Source organism: Drosophila sechellia, chromosome 3L (genome assembly GCF_004382195.2).
Source record: "Drosophila sechellia strain sech25 chromosome 3L, ASM438219v1, whole genome shotgun sequence".
Classification (NCBI taxonomy): Eukaryota; Metazoa; Arthropoda; class Insecta; order Diptera; family Drosophilidae; genus Drosophila; species Drosophila sechellia.
Genome location: NC_045951.1, coordinates 25,481,272 through 25,499,994, shown reverse-complemented (window position 1 = coordinate 25,499,994; position 18,723 = coordinate 25,481,272). Strand labels below are relative to the sequence as shown.

The following is an 18,723-nucleotide window of genomic DNA, read 5'->3' as shown; positions in this document are numbered from 1 at the left end:
TAGTGAAACGAAAACATTTTCATTCAAAAATACAAAGTTAAGTTACTCGAACTGGGGCTCCGCTGCCCAGCTGCCACGCGATCGCACAAACAGCTGTTTGCGAGCTTAAAGCTTCTCTTGCCCAGGGTTCAAGTTCTGGCTAGAACCCTGGTGGTTTGGTGCACACTTCAGTATGAACTTTTTAAATGAAACCGCTGCGGCTGATGAATCATTGGATACTGCGGTTCTCTCGAGCCCCTAATGTGCTGCCCCGCAGCGCTTTCAAAAAATAAAGCGAAAGTCTCATGTTTCTCCGGAGACTGAAAGGAAAAAATCCAAATCAAGCATCGGCAAACAAGGGGAAAACCATTAGTCTACAGAACCTAGATATGGCGGCAACTCAAACCGATTTGGTTTACTTGCGCATCTCTTTGTGCTTTGTGCTGGTGTTCCACGAGGTAGTGTACTCGGCCCCCTGTTCTACTGCCTGTATAGCCACGACATGCCGCAGCCGGATGTAAGCTTTTACGGGAAATCTATGTTGGCCACATTTGCCGATGACGTGTGCGTCACCTACAGGTCCCGATGCGAGCGCGACGCAGCCGGTGGTATCCAGGACTTTGCATATCAATTCTCGGAATGGGCAAGACGTTGGAACATTGGCATCAATAGCAGTAAATCCAACAACGTCTGCTTTACTTTAAAGCGGAGAACGCCACCGCCCGTCTACATCGAGGAAGCCCCCGTACCACAGCCGAACGCAGCAAAGTACCTTGGAGTGCTTCTGGATCGCAGACTCACATTTTGCAAGCATGTGACCGACATCAGATCGCGCCTACGTGCTAAGGTGGCGAAGCACTACTGGCTACTTTTTTCTCGCAGTAAATTGTCGCTATCCAACAAGCTGACAATTTACAAACAGATCTTAGCACCAAACTGGAAGTATGGGTGCCAAATCTGGGGCTTGGCATGCGACAGCCAAATCAAAAGAATCCAGGCTTTTCAAAATAAGGTAGCAAGACTCATCACCGGCTGCGAGTGGTTTGTTCGAAACACCACTCTGCACAGAGACCTGAAACTAGCAACGGTATTTGACGAAATAAACCAGCACTCGAGCAGATACCATGACAGGCTGGAGCGCCACAGAAATCGGCTGGCCAGCGCTCTAAACAGATCTCGCCCACCAAGGAGGCTCAATAGAAGGCAACCGAGGGATCTCATTACCCGATCTCCTTTGACAAGGGTCAGCAGAAGCTGACCCTTATCTTAAATCCTATTTCTTATATGTGATTGTTATGTAATTGTAGTAAAATTACTGTAAATTTGAAAAAGCTAACTATAGTTAGCCGGCGAGCCAAAATGGGCTGAATTATTAGATAAGAAGGATACAAAGGGGCTCCAAGACTTCCCCGTATGCCTTAATAAATAAATTAAATAAAAAAATATCCTTCGATCGTTGCTTAACAAACACTGTTCGGTGTACCTGGATAATATTATATTTCTTCAACATCCCTTACAGAACAATTAAATTCAATACAATAGTTTTTTCAAAGCTTGCAGATGCAAATTTAAAATTGCAACTAGACAAATGTGAGTTCTTAAAAAAGGAAGCTAACTTTCTTGGTCACATAGTTACCCCTGATGGTACTAAACCAAATCCTATTAAAGTTAAAGCCATAGTTTCATACCCAATCCCGACAAAAGTAAAAGAGATTAAAGCTTTCCTCGGACTAACAGGGCTGTCCTTTCTCAAAACGGTCATCCTATATCTTTTATTAGTAGAACACTTAACGATCACGAATTAAATAACAGTGCTATAGAAAAATAATTACTCCCCATAGTTTGGGCCACTAAAACTTTTCGACATTATTTAGTAGGGCGACAATTTCTCAATGCTAGTGACTATTAACCTCTGAGATGGCTTCATACCTTAAAGAAACCGAATGATAAGTTAGAAAGGTAGAGAGTTAGATTAAGCGAACACCAATTTAAAATAGATTATATTAAAGGAAAAGAAAATTCAGTTGCCGATGCATTATCAAGAATTAAAATTGAAGAAAATCATCAAAGTGAAGCAACTCAACATAGTGCAGAAGAAGACAATAGCAACCTTATTCATTTAACAGAAAAACCAATAAATTATTTCAAAAAACAAATAATCCGTATTAAATCCGATAAAAATAAAGTAGAGCATTCAAAAATATTCGGTAACTCCATTACCACAATTCAATATGATGTAATGACACTTGAAAAGGCCAAACAAATTTTACTCGATCACTTTATCCATAGAAACATTACCATTTATATTGAGAGCGATGTAGATTTTGAAATTATTCAAAGAGCACACATAGAAATTGTTAATACCACCTACACAAAAGTAATTCGCAGTCTTTTCCTATTAAAGAACGTTGGTTCATACGCCGAATTCAAAGAAATCATACTTCAATGACATGAAAAACACCCTGGTATACAGAAAATGACAAAATTATTTAAAGAAAATCACTTCTTTCCAAATAGCCAACTATTAATTCAGAATATAATAAACGAATGCAACATATGCAATTTGGCCAAAACAGAACATAGAAACAACAAATGCCTTTAAAAATCACACCCAACCCGGAACATTGCCGAGAAAAATTTGTAGTAGATATTTATTCATCTGAGGGAAAACGTTACATCAATTGCATTGATATTTATTCTAAATTCGCTACACTTGAGCAAATTAAAACTAAGGATTGGATAGAATGCAGAAACGCATTAATGCGCATTTTTAATCAATTAGGTAAACCAAAATTACTAAAACCAAATTACTAAAGAGACGGAGCTTTCTCCAGTTTAGCTTTGAAGCGATGGCTTGAGGAAGAAGAAGTCGAATTACAGCTCAATGCAGCAAAAAACGGGGTAGCAGACGTCGAAAGATTACACAAAACAATAAATGAAAAAATTCGTATAATTAATTCATCTGATGATGAAGAAGTAAAATTAAGCAAGATAGAAACAATCCTCTACACATACAACCATAAAATTAAACATGACACTACTGGACAGACACCTGCTCAAATTTTCTTATACGCTGGGCATCCAATATTAGACACTCAAAAAATTAAAGAGAAGAAAATAGACAAAGTAAATGAAGACAGACAGGAATTTAATATTGACACTAATTACAGAAAAGGTCCACTACAGAAAGGCAAATTAGAAAACCCATTTAAACCAACCAAATATGTAGAACAGGCAGACCCTGACCATTACAAAATCACTAATAGAAATAGAGTTACGCACTACTACAAAACACAATTCAAAAAACAAAAGAAAATTAATAAACTCTCAAATAAAATGTGAACAGCCAAAATATTTTAAACATTAAAACATCCTCTTGGATAACTACAATGATAACCATTTATTAGTCATATGCCACATACCCATTTACTTTTCACTAATAAACACAATTAAAATAACCCCTTACCCAGACTCCAACGGCTATGAGCTAGATTACACAGACACACAATCATATTTTGAAAAAGAAAATAAAGTTTATAATGCCGAAAATAAAGAAATAAAAAATTAATGTGTCACCAATGTTATTAAACACTTAAAACCAATTTGTAATTTTAAGCCAGTGCACACGAACGAAATAATAAAATACATAGGACCAAACACAATTGTAACCTGGAACTTAACCCAAACAATTCTTAACCAAAATTGCCAAAATTCAATTAATAATATAAAAATAGAAGGAAACAAAATGATAAGAGGAACGCAATGCAAAATATAAATCAATAGTATAATTTTAAGTGAAAATCTTTTGAAACCAGAAATAGATTTGACACCACTATACACACCACTTAATATAACAAAAATAAAAATTATAAAACTCAACGTCATTGTTGAGATGATTTCATAGAGCAATATTACACTTTACATACTAATGATCATTGTAATAATTGCACTAATTTTATTGTACTTATATTTAAGATATGTATCATTTAAGCCATTTATGATGCTGTATGTAAAACTTAAAATAAGATAAAATCAAAATCAAAACACACCACAACAAAAAAAAACAGAAGAAACTCCATTTCCCACACTATATCCATCAATCCCAGCCCAAGTATAGGCTTCTCTTTAAGGGGAGGGGAGTGACGTATTTGGGTGGTCCAAACCGGCCACTTCAATTATTTCAAAGAACTATACCATAATGTATCCCAGCTAGATCCGTTTCTAATAAAAAATTCATTGGCAGCGGCCCTAAGCCGTTCTTGTAAAAATCCTAAAGCCTGACCTAAGCAGATTTGACTGCTCTCTTTCAACGCCACCTAATCTTAAGAACCCAAGAGCGAGGCTCTCCCGAAATACAAATATTGTTCAAATACTGAGGCTTCTCCTCAATCCAATTTGCATTTGATTTTTAGTCTTAAGCTGAGATCCAAAGAATAAAGTCGTGAAACTATTTCTCCTAAAAACTATTTTTTATTTCTTGGCGTTGTCCTTAGTCAACTGACGGGACATTAGTTCGACTCAAAAATAAAACAACAATTTCACTATATTTATGTTGATAATTAATTATGTGTAATATATATACACTACTTTTATTTGTGCACTAATGCTCAACAAAAAATTTTTTTATACACATTTGTTTTTTATTATTTTTAAAAATAATTCAAATAATAATAATAATAATTAATATTTTACAAATATTAATAAAAAGATCAGATGGTGCCTTAGTTTTCCGAAATATTTAAAATTTAAGTAATAAAAATTAATAAAATAAATAAAAATATGAAAACATATCTGTAAGCACGAAGTGCGGACACAAGCACTCAACAATCACTGCCTTATTTATTTTTCTCACGTCGCAAGCTGAATACCCTAATGACAAGTATTCTAATATAAAGTCATTTTCGAAATTTATTTTGTGATGTACATAGATTCGGCTATTACTATTTCTAAGCATTATTTAAATAATAATAACGTTAAGGCAAGGCAAAACAAGAATTTTTCGCATGGTGCCAATTGTTAAAAAATAATATACATTTAAAGTCTATGAACTTCTAAGGTGAAGGGCATATTTTGTCAAATTTACAATGCATGAGCATACGTGTGCACACATACAGTTGTCTGCTATCACTGTATGCGTAGAAAAGAGCTGTTTGCTGTAGCGCTCTCCGCTCTTTCTCTATCGAACAAAAAACTCGAGAGAGCCTGGAGCCACCTCTAGAGCCACGGCCAAAAAATCGCGTGCCAAAAATTTGTATGGCGTTACGCATCTTGTTATTCTAGTGTCGTTGGTTCAAGAGTGGCTTGACCAAAAGATTATTAAGCACACTTTTTCGGAATACACTTCACCTATCGTACGTGTGGCGAAAAATAATGGAAAGAAAAGTTTGTGCTGCGACTAAAACAACGAATTAATCGGATTGCTTTAAAAATTTTGTATCTGCCGATCATAGCAACATTTAAGGATTTGCTACAATCGACAACTGATTAAGTCCTTTTGTATTCTTTAAAAAATCAAAGCTTATTTCGGGAAAAAGTGAAAGTGTTTGGAATATATCTTAGTGGATCCTTATTTTAATTTATTTTTAGAGAATGCTATAGTCGAGTTCCCCGACTATCACATATCCGTTAGTGTGAATTCGAAATTTCATAATTTATCTGGGATATCGACAGATATTTAAAAAATTTTCAAAGGTGTGGGTGGACGTGACCGGTATGGTCGTTTTGTAAGTGAAAGGAGGGGCGTGAATATCAATGAAAAATAAAACGATGGAAAATCTAAACAGTTTTCGAAAGTGTGGACGTGGCGGTTTTGGGCGGCTAAATGCGTTAGACTAGACTTGGCAAAAAGTTTTTGGCAAACCGATAGAAACTTACAAGACTAATAAAATTATGAAAAAATATCCAGCAATTTTTTAAAAATGAAATTTACAAGACTAATATCAATTCGTGGCATTTTTTTTGCGGTTCTTTAAAGCCAGCTATTAAAAATCTTATTAGCTCAACAAGCTCTTAGAAAAGATTTTTTAGTTTTAGTAGTTTTGTTTCCAAGAGAGTGTAGCGCCTTCACTATTTGGGCAATATAGGCCTTTGGAAAGCAGGCGTAGAATGTTATGTTTTATGTGTTCTATGTGCTTACGTGCATCAACTCCAGAGCGATCTGCTTATTACTGAGAATTCGACAGATTTGCTGACCCTGAAGGCAGGTCATTTATTTGTAAGACAAAGTAAAGCAACTAGCAGTGGTAAGCTCAGAAAGCTTGTGCATTCGGATCTTCGCCGACAACCCAAATCCAATAAGACCAAGGATGCTATGGTGGGCCGCACGATGTGTCGTCCGTTACTGTTCAAATTTCGTCCCAGTCATGGCCAAGTACTTATCTATCCTACTGCTGTCCGTGGCACTTGTTGGAGCTGCCAAGCCGACCATCAGCTGCAGTACACCAGGGCAGTCCCCACCGTAGTTAATAAGGATATTGTGGTACTCTTCTACCCACTTGACTTCACCCCAAGAAAGGGTTCGTTCGGCCCCATTGATTCTTTTAATTAAAAGGCTTTTTGTTCTAGTATGATATTTAAAACAATTAACTTACCCTTCGTATAAAACCGTAGATCGATCCTTTGAGTGCGTAAAATACAAAAATTATGAGGACACGTTGAATTTGGTTTTTTATAGTGCACAGCTTAACATAAAATAACAATTTGTAATAAATATTTACTTAATCACATGATATATATAACCATTCTTAACATAAACTAATTGTAAACTATTTTATTAATGTGTTTAAAAACGTGCAAAAATAATTACAACTTACAGGTATTTATACTGTGCTTGTTTCTATTACTAAATTTTTTACTTCATTATTTAATCTCTTATTTCGTGGAAGTGGACTGGGTCGGCTACCTAATTTATCATTGCCAGGGGTAAATACATCACATATAAAATTATTGTGTTGAAATGAATTCCAAAATAAATATTTTTTAAGATTATTAACAAATTGTTGAATACAAAAGCTGTTGTGATTGTGGAACTTCAAACGTATAACAACAAGGCAAACTAATATTAGTATTAACAGCAGTAAAATGATGAAAATATACTTTAATTTGTCACTTTGTGTATTAACAGAATTATGTGTCGTGTTCGCAGGCATTCCATTAGATTGTGTAGGTGGTGCGCTAATAGGACCTAGATATGGGTGCAAATATTCTGTAGTTAAGGCAATATCAGAGCACGAACGAAATTCTTCTTGTGGACCACATCCAATAGCTCCTATACCATTGCTACACATACCCCAATTATTGCCTGCAACATAACGCCATTGCAGAACACAGTGTTCACATGTAAAATCTGCAATGTTATTGAAATAGTTAATTTGATTATATTAACAAATTTTTTAAGAATTACGTTTAAATATCTTGCTGTCGACTATAGCAGTCTCCTTTGTTATACCCGTTACTCGTGGAGTGAAAGGGTATACTAGATTCGTGTAAAAGTATGTAACAGGCAGAAGGAAGCGTATATATAATTGATCAGGATCAATAGTCCAGTCGATCTGACCATATCCTTCTGTTCGTCCGTCCGTATGAACGCCTTGATCTCACGAACTTTAAAGGCCAGAAGGTTTATATTAGGCACACAGATTCTAGAGACATAGACGCAACGCAAGTTTGTTGATCCATACTGCCACGCCCACTCTAACGCCCACAAGCCGCCCAGAACCGCCCAGAACTAAAACTGTATAGATTTTTCTTCGTTTTATTATTTGTCTTGTCAACTGTATCGGTATACCAAAAACACTGTGCCCACGCCCCTCCTTTCACCTTTTGATATCAAATCAGAAAAGTTATGAATTTGCGTTAGCATTCCCACTAGCTGAGTAACGGGTATCTGATAGTCCGGGAACTCGACTATAGCAATCTCTCTTGTTTATTATTTTAATATAAAGAATATGTTACTTTATATACCATGTTTATATTTGAATATAAATTAATTTATATAGATAAAATTTATTTCATAAAATATTGATATTCTTTATTTTATGGTAAAATCTACTTAGACAGATTATAATTGCAGGTTTTTCTACCAAAGTAAGATTCTGATCTAGTGTTAAAATATATTCACCTGGTAACTGTGCCAAAATTTCATATATGCAACTTCCGTTCCGAGGATAAAATCGGTTATCTAGATCTGATTTATTTGGCTGAGAAGGAGATCCATTAAGAATTGACAATACATTTTTATCCAAGCATGACTGCTTAGCATTTGGATTTGGGCATATTCGAAACTCAAAATATCTGGAAATATAATTATGTATATACTGATTTTAAGCAACACAAAAAAATTAGTTACCCCATATGACTAGCTGTCAATTCTACACGAATCGTCATTTGAGATCCAGGCAAATAGCTTCGCACAATTAAGCCTTTTCCCCAGTGGCCACCATATTCGTGGGGTCGTGGTTCTGGAACATCCCACGCGTCTCCACATTCTCCACATTTACCGCCGTTTCTTTGCCATTGCCGGCTAAGCCCTCCGCAGTATAGTTCATGGTCATTATAGTCTGGTGGTGTTTGAAATCCAAAACGCCAAGCTGATGCTCTACTGGGTGGTTCGACCAGTCTGCCATGGCCACTACACGACATTACAAAAATTGAAGCAGCAAAAAAGAAGGCAATGTACCATTTCACTGCAAATACCATGTTCGTTCCCGGCATAAATGCTTTAAGTCGGGAATTCAAAATATTCATTTAAATATAAACAAAGCTTAATTATCATATAAATTTTTTTATAGTCTACGATTATTATCAAATATTAACGAGTTCATGAGTAAGTAATATAATCATAATTATTAATAATTATTAATTAATAATTAATTATAATTATAGGTAATAATGGTAATATCTTATAGGTAGCTTCTAAAAAATTGCGTATTTAAATCTGCAGAAATAAATAAGATTTACGTTATGCCTATAAATGTAATGATCTTCTATACCTTTCGTAAAACAACAGTTTTTTTTATGTTATGTTGGGTGCTTAGATTATGGATTCTGGAGAGTAAAATTACTCAAAGAATTTAAAATATAAAAGAATCTGTGGAAGTGGAAGTTTTTAAAGCTATTTATGTAGACTTATGGATATGTAACTCAAGCCGTTTCCAACTTCCTGGAAAAAGACATAAAAATATAACTCATTAAAAGTAGGTATGCCTTCCGAGGAGAAGAGTTTTCATAGAGTACAGATTTGAATGGTGCTTAACAGACTTAGTCAAAGCTGATCTAGGAGGATAGAATAGCTTCGTCCGTTGTAAAATATTTAGTTTAATCACGAAGCCCGACAGTTGCCAATTTTATTTAACAAGTTCTATTTGGAGCTTTGCAATATTTAAGCTTTTATACTGTAAATGGGATACTTTTCTCAGGGATCCTCCGTAACTACTTTTGATTTGTGAATCACCAATAAAACTATTAAGTCAAAGCATTCTCTACGTGATCTACAACATAAACAAGAGAGAACGCTATAGTTCAGCTCCTCCACTATCAGATACTTCTGTCGAGGCTAGTGGGATTGCTAAAAAGAAATTAGACGCGCTAATTTAGTCATAAACTGCTGAACATATCTGAATTTTTAGAGAATTGAAAGCCGTTGCATTTTTAGCCGGTGTATTTTGAGTTAATCCTTTATTTGGGGTCTCTCATTACAGAATATGTCTTCACTTAATTCAAATTCAAACTAAGAGAGGTTTTCGTTTAACATCAGAATGCATCGTTTTTAACTTTTATCGTTCATCAACGTTCATCTCAAATTGGTAAAAGTTTATTATTGGTGAATTTTTTATATATATTTGTTTATAATATTGTTTATTCTTTACTAGGTATTTTTTTCGCTAATTATCATTAAAGAATGACTTACGTGAAGATCGTTGTTAAGCTAAATAATGTTTGTTTGTATACTTCATGTCAACACGGTTCGTTAGGTTTAAACTAAAATTCGTGCTACTTTTTGTTATTTTCTATTCCATAAAATGGGATGAGCTTGAACTGGCTCTGCTCAATTGACGTCTACGTGTATATTTATAAATTATTGTATATTTAACAGCTCTCACTTACTTGAGAAGTACCTATACATACAGTATTAATAATAAGGCTCGTTTTAAAAGTCACTCAGATCTTAAAACATATGTCGACTCAATTTTGAGTTTCAAGTCACTGCAAGGAGCGGATTCCCTCTATTTCCCTTTTTATAAAGAATGTTTTTTCTTCTGCTATATATTTTATGGGAGACCAGTATTTAAAATTTGTTTTTAATTGTTCAAAAATTGTTTAACTGATCTGGATTAAACTTTTTGAAGACAATACACATATTAAACCGACATTACGATTTTTAGTTTGATGAGCTGTTTACTTGGCAAATAATTGTCCTTAATGTTTTATGAATGTTCATATTGGCAAAGATAAGGACAGAATTGGTATATTAGTTTGATAAGAATCATTACAGACTCGATCTATTCATGTTAGTCAAGATCTTTAAACTAATAAGCTAGAAATAACAAAAGCTAAAATTTTATCGTGCACTATGTCTAATCGTCACACCGACTCTTACGTTTTGTGCAAATCCATAGAAATTTATTATTTTAAAATAATATGAAAAATATCAAAACATACTACATAGATCCGTTGAAAAGTATTAAACAGGCAGAAGGAAGCGTTTACAGCTATATGAAGGATATTTATGTACATATGTAGGAATCGGAACCAAGCTCGAAGAGCAAATATGCCGTGAGACGCGGAGTGGTCTTCGGTTCTAATAACGCCACAAGAGAGCATGAGAGAGAGAGAGAGATGAATAAAATTGATGGGGAGTCGGTGCCGAGATCTCAAGCGTAACACATGAACCACACATTGTTGTAAACTCTTTAAAGTTTAACCACACGTTATGCTAAATGTTAATAATAATATATTAAACAATTATAATAACACAACGTCGCCGTAGGAGTTTTATGCCATTAAACGGAACATTGGGCCACAATTTTGGGGCTCAACCAGGTTATTTGCAAAAATCAGTCATCAAACAAGGTTGTGTGTAAAAAGTATGTAAGCCTTTGTGCTATGCGGTGGTGTTGGCAGTAATTAAAGAAATTATAAAACTCTGGTGCAAAATTTGCAAAGAAAACGATTTGTGTGGGATCGAGAAGGCAAATTTGCGAATTGCATGATATTGTGAAATTGTCTTGCTGCAACGTGATGGAATGACAGAGAAACCGACTCTAAGAGAATTGATGTGAGCAACCTAGAAGGCGATTGATCAGCGAGAGTACCAAATCGGAGAGCAGCGTAACGACTTTGTGGTGGACGTCAAAAATCTAGAGACAGGATTGTGGACGTAGTCAACTGGACAAGGTGCAAGGTGTTAATCAGTTTTGGTGGATGGCGGATAGCAGAAGTTGTGCATCAGCAGAGAACTTCAAGTGGCTAGTAAAAGCAAGTAAAGGAAGCGGAGCGATAACAAGGCGGTAGCGATCTACAAGAATGTTGGGAAAGTTGTCACTAGTCTACAAGAGGATCTGAAGAGGTGGCGCTTGGATATGCAAAGTGGCAGCTAAGATCGAGAAGGCCAAGGTAGAGCAGTATTGGTAACGCGCTGTGTAGGGAAAGAGAAGGAGAAGAACGAGTTACAAATATATCTGGAGAAGTATTGGTGACGCCGAATAGCTGGAAAAAAGAAAGATCTGGAAAAAAACGAACTCGTCATATAGGGAGAAGTATTGGTGAGACAACGAGACCGAATTTGTATTTGTGAGTTGGCGAGACACTCAGATAGTTGCAACATTGGCAACTGGCAGCAAACTTAACGAGTGGCGGTAAACGATTGCCAGCGAAAGACGCCACAAAAAGAAGACAGAACTGGATGATACCATGTTAACGGATGAATATTACGTAATTGCGATGTTGCATTAACAGAAGTTCAATTTTAAGTAGTGTTAAGAGTTGCAGTATTTTAAATTAACATTTCTTAGAGTTAAACTGTATTATTTCATTGGCCAAGTGGCATTTTTGATTTAAACTGTTATGTTTGATACCTTACATTACCTTGATATTTAATATAATATTCTAAAGGTATTTTCTAGAACTATAGTTAAGTTTGAGAATGAACAGGCAAGATTTAGGCACTGCCAGTTGCAGAGGTTCGAGAAAAATTAACAGAATTGGGACTTAGCAGAGATGGAAGGTGTAACGTGTAACGAAATAAAGGGATGGAAGACGAGAGTACCTGTACTTGCTGGTGTACGCTTTAGAGGCTGGCTCTAGCTCATGGCGTTGGGTGTGGTGGTCTTGCTTGTACAGATATCTTTTCGTTGCATACATTAATGATTAAGATCAAGAAGTTGAGCGTGCTTACAACAAGAAAAGAGCGTAAGAAAGTTAAAAATAGAATTTGCTTGCTTGTGTGAGTAAAAACAAGAGACGAGAACGCATATATGTGTGCATGTTGTGCTAGAAGACGATTTTCGGGCCGAAATCAATTCTGATCGAAGAAACGAATTTACATATTTGAAGTTTTGGCCAATTTCGTAGCAATATGATGAAATAAAATAAAAATTCACGCCCTGACTATTATAATTTAAAAATTTTTAAAATTCGTTTGTTAAGATCGCCGCTCGAATTAGCTACCTTTTACATATTTATATAGTGACGTATTTGGGTGGTCCAAACCAGCCACTTCTATTATTTCAAAGAAATCAGTAATGCACTCTAGTAATTTTCCATAATGTATCCCAGCTGCGCAGCATTCGTTTATCTTTGGCAGCGCAGCCGTTCTTGTAAACATCCTAAAGCCTGACCTAAGCAGATTTGACTGCCCTCTTTCAACGCTACCTAATCTTAAGGACCCAAGAGCGAGGCTCTCCCGAAATACAAATATTGTTCAAATACTGAGGCTTCTCCTCAATCCAATTTGCATTTGATTTTTAGTCTTAAGCTGAGATCCAAAGAATAAAGTCGTGAAACTATTTCTCCTAAAAACTATTTTTTATTTCTTGGCGTTGTCCTTAGTCAACTGACGGGACATTAGTTCGACTCAAAAATAAAACAACAATTTTACTGGCGCAGTCGGTAGGATACAAAAGTATCCGAAAAAAAGAACCTTCGAGTGGAAATAAGTTAAATTGTATAGTCCAGTGCTCGAAACATCTCCCAAAATAAATTCGTGAAAAGTCTTCAACTTGGATTATAATTCCAATTCGGTTATCCAATAATAAGTGGAAGTGAAATACGAAACAAAAACATTAAGTCCAAAGGCAACTAAGTTTTAAAACCAACATATAAAAATAAAAAATAAAAACAATATAGAATTTTAATAATACAACACAAAAATTTACAAAAAAAAAAAAAGTGAAACTAGAAAGCTTAAAAATAATAATAAAATTGAATCCGAAACAAAACAAAAAAATAAAACACAAATTTTAAAAATTTTACAATAAAAATGTCACAACCAATTATTGCCGCACCCCAAATTGTTGCGCTGAGCGACATCAACCTTGCCGAAGCCCGTCGGCAGCTTAAAGACATTATGCCATTCAAGGGTGATCCAGAAACCCTTCACACCTTTATCAGCAGAGTGGATTACGTAATTTCGCTCTACCAAACAAATGATGTCCGACAACAGAGGATTCTACTGGGAGCCATCGAAAGGAACTTGGACGGACAGATTACACGATCTTTGCGACTTCCGAACATCGAAGATTGGTCTACCCTTAAAGCAAGACTCATCGCGGAATTTAAAACTCAAACACCAAACTACAAACTTCTGGAGAACTTCAGGGAGACACCATACAGAGGAAACCTAAGAGCATTATGCGAAGAAGCGGAAAGACGACGTCAATTACTAATTTCGAAACTACACCTGGAAGGTAACCAATCGGATTTTCTTATTTATATTCAGGCTATTAAAGAATCTATTAAGATACTGATAAGGAAACTACCAATACAATTATTCACTATTTTAGCCCATCACGATATTACAGACTTAAGATCCTTAATTACCATTGCACAAAATGAGGGAATTTATGAAGAACACATTAATTTTGAATTTTATAAAAACCCAGAATATCGTAATAAAAATTCAAATTCTAATCAGAATTCGAAAGCACAAAAATTCAATACAAATGTTCAAACTCAATATCGACCAAGTTACTCACAATATTCCCAACCCTTCCAACCTAATTTTAATCAATACATTCAACCATTTAGACCTAGCTATACACAGCAGATGACTAACAACCCACCCATGTGGCACGCACCTAATTATTTCAGACCCAACCAATACATAAACCCACAACCCATTATTCAAAAAAATCATTTCCAACAATATCCCAACAAAGCTCAAAATCCCCAAACAACGCATTTTAGAGGAAATACATACCCTCGACTACAACAACCCTCTACATATAAAAATACTAACTTCCCGATTACTAAACGACTAAGACCATCGGACAGTGAACAAACTAAAATGTCTATTGACGAAATTAGATTCCAAGACGGGCATGAATTCGAAGAAGTCCAACCTAATTATTACGAGCAACAGTATTATAACCAAAATCAATACAATCCGCATCAAAATCATAGCTTCATTAATGAAGGGCAACAACAAGTCCAATCTGTACAACAAATTAATAACAAACAAAACCAAAATAATTCTGAACTAAACGAAAATTTTCGGTTAACAGCCCCGGAAAAATACGAATTCATAAAAATAGTATACAAATGCCTTCTAGACACAGGATCAACAATTAATATGATCAATGAAAATATATTTTGTCTTTCCGTTCAAAGTAGTAGATGTGAAGTTTCAACATCAAATGGCCTTATTACCTTGAACGACTTGATAATGTTGCCCAGAAATAGTATTTTCAAAAAAACCGAACCATTTTATGTGCACAGATTTTCTAATAATTACGATATGCTAATTGGCAGAAAATTGTTGAAAAATGCTGAATCAGTTTGATCAAACATACAAATTAATTACTTCAGAATCCGAAAGAAACCAAAATTTGTATATCCAAAGGACACCAGAATCAATTGCAAGCTCAGATCAGGAATCAATAAAGAAATTAGATTTTTCACAGTTTCGATTAGATCACCTAAATCAGGAGGAAACTTTTAAGTTAAAAGGCTTATTAAATAAATTTAGAAATCTTGAATATAAGGAGGGAGAAAAATTAACATTTACAAATACAATTAAACACGTACTAAATACAACACATAACTCCCCAATTTATTCGAAACAATACCCACTTGCGCAAACACACGAAATCGAAGTAGAAAACCAAGTACGGGAAATGCTGAATCAGGGATTAATTAGGGAAAGTAATTCGCCATACAATAGTCCTACTTGGGTCGTACCAAAGAAACCGGATGCTTCTGGCGTAAATAAGTACAGGGTAGTAATTGATTATAGAAAGCTAAATGAAATAACCATACCTGACAGATATCCAATTCCAAATATGAACGAAATTCTTGGCAAACTGGGTAAATGCCAATATTTTACAACGATCGATCTGGCAAAGGGATTTCATTAAATAGAAATGGACGAAGAATCAATTTCTAAAACTGCATTCTCCACAAAAAGCGGTCATTACGAATACCTTCGAATGCCATTTGGCCTTAGGAATGCACCCGCTACTTTTCAAAGATGCATGATTAATATCCTTCGAGTAAATGAGAAGGTTCGTAACAATACGCACCTGACAAAGTGGATAAAGTGAAATTAGTTTTCGCGGTAATAAACTTATGGACAAGTCCAGAATACTGGCACATATCGCAAATAGTGACCCACCAAGTCACTAACAGTGAAATAATAGTGAAACGAAAACATTTTCATTCAAAAATACAAAGTTAAGTTACTCGAACTGGGGCTCCGCTGCCCAGCTGCCACGCGATCGCACAAACAGCTGTTTGCGAGCTTAAAGCTTCTCTTGCCCAGGGTTCAAGTTCTGGCTAGAACCCTGGTGGTTTGGTGCACACTTCAGTATGAACTTTTTAAATGAAACCGCTGCGGCTGATGAATCATTGGATACTGCGGTTCTCTCGAGCCCCTAATGTGCTGCCCCGCAGCGCTTTCAAAAAATAAAGCGAAAGTCTCGTGTTTCTCCGGAGACTGAAAGGAAAAAATCCAAATCAAGCATCGGCAAACAAGGGGAAAACCATTAGTCTACAGAACCTAGATATGGCGGCAACTCAAACCGATTTGGTTTACTTGCGCATCTCTTTGTGCTTTGTGCTGGTGTTCCACGAGGTAGTGTACTCGGCCCCCTGTTCTACTGCCTGTATAGCCACGACATGCCGCAGCCGGATGTAAGCTTTTACGGGAAATCTATGTTGGCCACATTTGCCGATGACGTGTGCGTCACCTACAGGTCCCGATGCGAGCGCGACGCAGCCGGTGGTATCCAGGACTTTGCATATCAATTCTCGGAATGGGCAAGACGTTGGAACATTGGCATCAATAGCAGTAAATCCAACAACGTCTGCTTTACTTTAAAGCGGAGAACGCCACCGCCCGTCTACATCGAGGAAGCCCCCGTACCACAGCCGAACGCAGCAAAGTACCTTGGAGTGCTTCTGGATCGCAGACTCACATTTTGCAAGCATGTGACCGACATCAGATCGCGCCTACGTGCTAAGGTGGCGAAGCACTACTGGCTACTTTTTTCTCGCAGTAAATTGTCGCTATCCAACAAGCTGACAATTTACAAACAGATCTTAGCACCAAACTGGAAGTATGGGTGCCAAATCTGGGGCTTGGCATGCGACAGCCAAATCAAAAGAATCCAGGCTTTTCAAAATAAGGTAGCAAGACTCATCACCGGCTGCGAGTGGTTTGTTCGAAACACCACTCTGCACAGAGACCTGAAACTAGCAACGGTATTTGACGAAATAAACCAGCACTCGAGCAGATACCATGACAGGCTGGAGCGCCACAGAAATCGGCTGGCCAGCGCTCTAAACAGATCTCGCCCACCAAGGAGGCTCAATAGAAGGCAACCGAGGGATCTCATTACCCGATCTCCTTTGACAAGGGTCAGCAGAAGCTGACCCTTATCTTAAATCCTATTTCTTATATGTGATTGTTATGTAATTGTAGTAAAATTACTGTAAATTTGAAAAAGCTAACTATAGTTAGCCGGCGAGCCAAAATGGGCTGAATTATTAGATAAGAAGGATACAAAGGGGCTCCAAGACTTCCCCGTATGCCTTAATAAATAAATTAAATAAAAAAATATCCTTCGATCGTTGCTTAACAAACACTGTTCGGTGTACCTGGATAATATTATATTTCTTCAACATCCCTTACAGAACAATTAAATTCAATACAATAGTTTTTTCAAAGCTTGCAGATGCAAATTTAAAATTGCAACTAGACAAATGTGAGTTCTTAAAAAAGGAAGCTAACTTTCTTGGTCACATAGTTACCCCTGATGGTACTAAACCAAATCCTATTAAAGTTAAAGCCATAGTTTCATACCCAATCCCGACAAAAGTAAAAGAGATTAAAGCTTTCCTCGGACTAACAGGGCTGTCCTTTCTCAAAACGGTCATCCTATATCTTTTATTAGTAGAACACTTAACGATCACGAATTAAATAACAGTGCTATAGAAAAATAATTACTCCCCATAGTTTGGGCCACTAAAACTTTTCGACATTATTTAGTAGGGCGACAATTTCTCAATGCTAGTGACTATTAACCTCTGAGATGGCTTCATACCTTAAAGAAACCGAATGATAAGTTAGAAAGGTAGAGAGTTAGATTAAGCGAACACCAATTTAAAATAGATTATATTAAAGGAAAAGAAAATTCAGTTGCCGATGCATTATCAAGAATTAAAATTGAAGAAAATCATCAAAGTGAAGCAACTCAACATAGTGCAGAAGAAGACAATAGCAACCTTATTCATTTAACAGAAAAACCAATAAATTATTTCAAAAAACAAATAATCCGTATTAAATCCGATAAAAATAAAGTAGAGCATTCAAAAATATTCGGTAACTCCATTACCACAATTCAATATGATGTAATGACACTTGAAAAGGCCAAACAAATTTTACTCGATCACTTTATCCATAGAAACATTACCATTTATATTGAGAGCGATGTAGATTTTGAAATTATTCAAAGAGCACACATAGAAATTGTTAATACCACCTACACAAAAGTAATTCGCAGTCTTTTCCTATTAAAGAACGTTGGTTCATACGCCGAATTCAAAGAAATCATACTTCAATGACATGAAAAACACCCTGGTATACAGAAAATGACAAAATTATTTAAAGAAAATCACTTCTTTCCAAATAGCCAACTATTAATTCAGAATATAATAAACGAATGCAACATATGCAATTTGGCCAAAACAGAACATAGAAACAACAAATGCCTTTAAAAATCACACCCAACACGGAACATTGCCGAGAAAAATTTGTAGTAGATATTTATTCATCTGAGGGAAAACGTTACATCAGTTGCATTGATATTTATTCTAAATTCGCTACACTTGAGCAAATTAAAACTAAGGATTGGATAGAATGCAGAAACGCATTAATGCGCATTTTTAATCAATTAGGTAAACCAAAATTACTAAAACCAAATTACTAAAGAGACGGAGCTTTCTCCAGTTTAGCTTTGAAGCGATGGCTTGAGGAAGAAGAAGTCGAATTACAGCTCAATGCAGCAAAAAACGGGGTAGCAGACGTCG

The 18,723-nt window shown here is 35.9% G+C and overlaps 1 protein-coding gene across 7 annotated transcripts in view; it reads right to left on the bottom strand.

Moving 5' to 3' along the window:
* Window positions 1-18,723, bottom strand: part of LOC6620693 — a 35,062-nt gene that overhangs the window by 9,205 nt on the left and 7,134 nt on the right. For 3 of the 7 annotated variants that reach the window (XM_032717831.1, XM_032717832.1, XM_032717833.1), the window contains exons 4-5: window positions 8,327-8,696; window positions 8,099-8,271 (exon numbers count right to left, since the gene is read on the bottom strand). In XM_032717831.1, the coding sequence (XP_032573722.1) occupies window positions 8,099-8,271; window positions 8,327-8,696 (543 nt within the window). The other 4 variants (XM_032717837.1, XM_032717836.1, XM_032717835.1 and 1 more) reach the window with 4 other exon arrangements.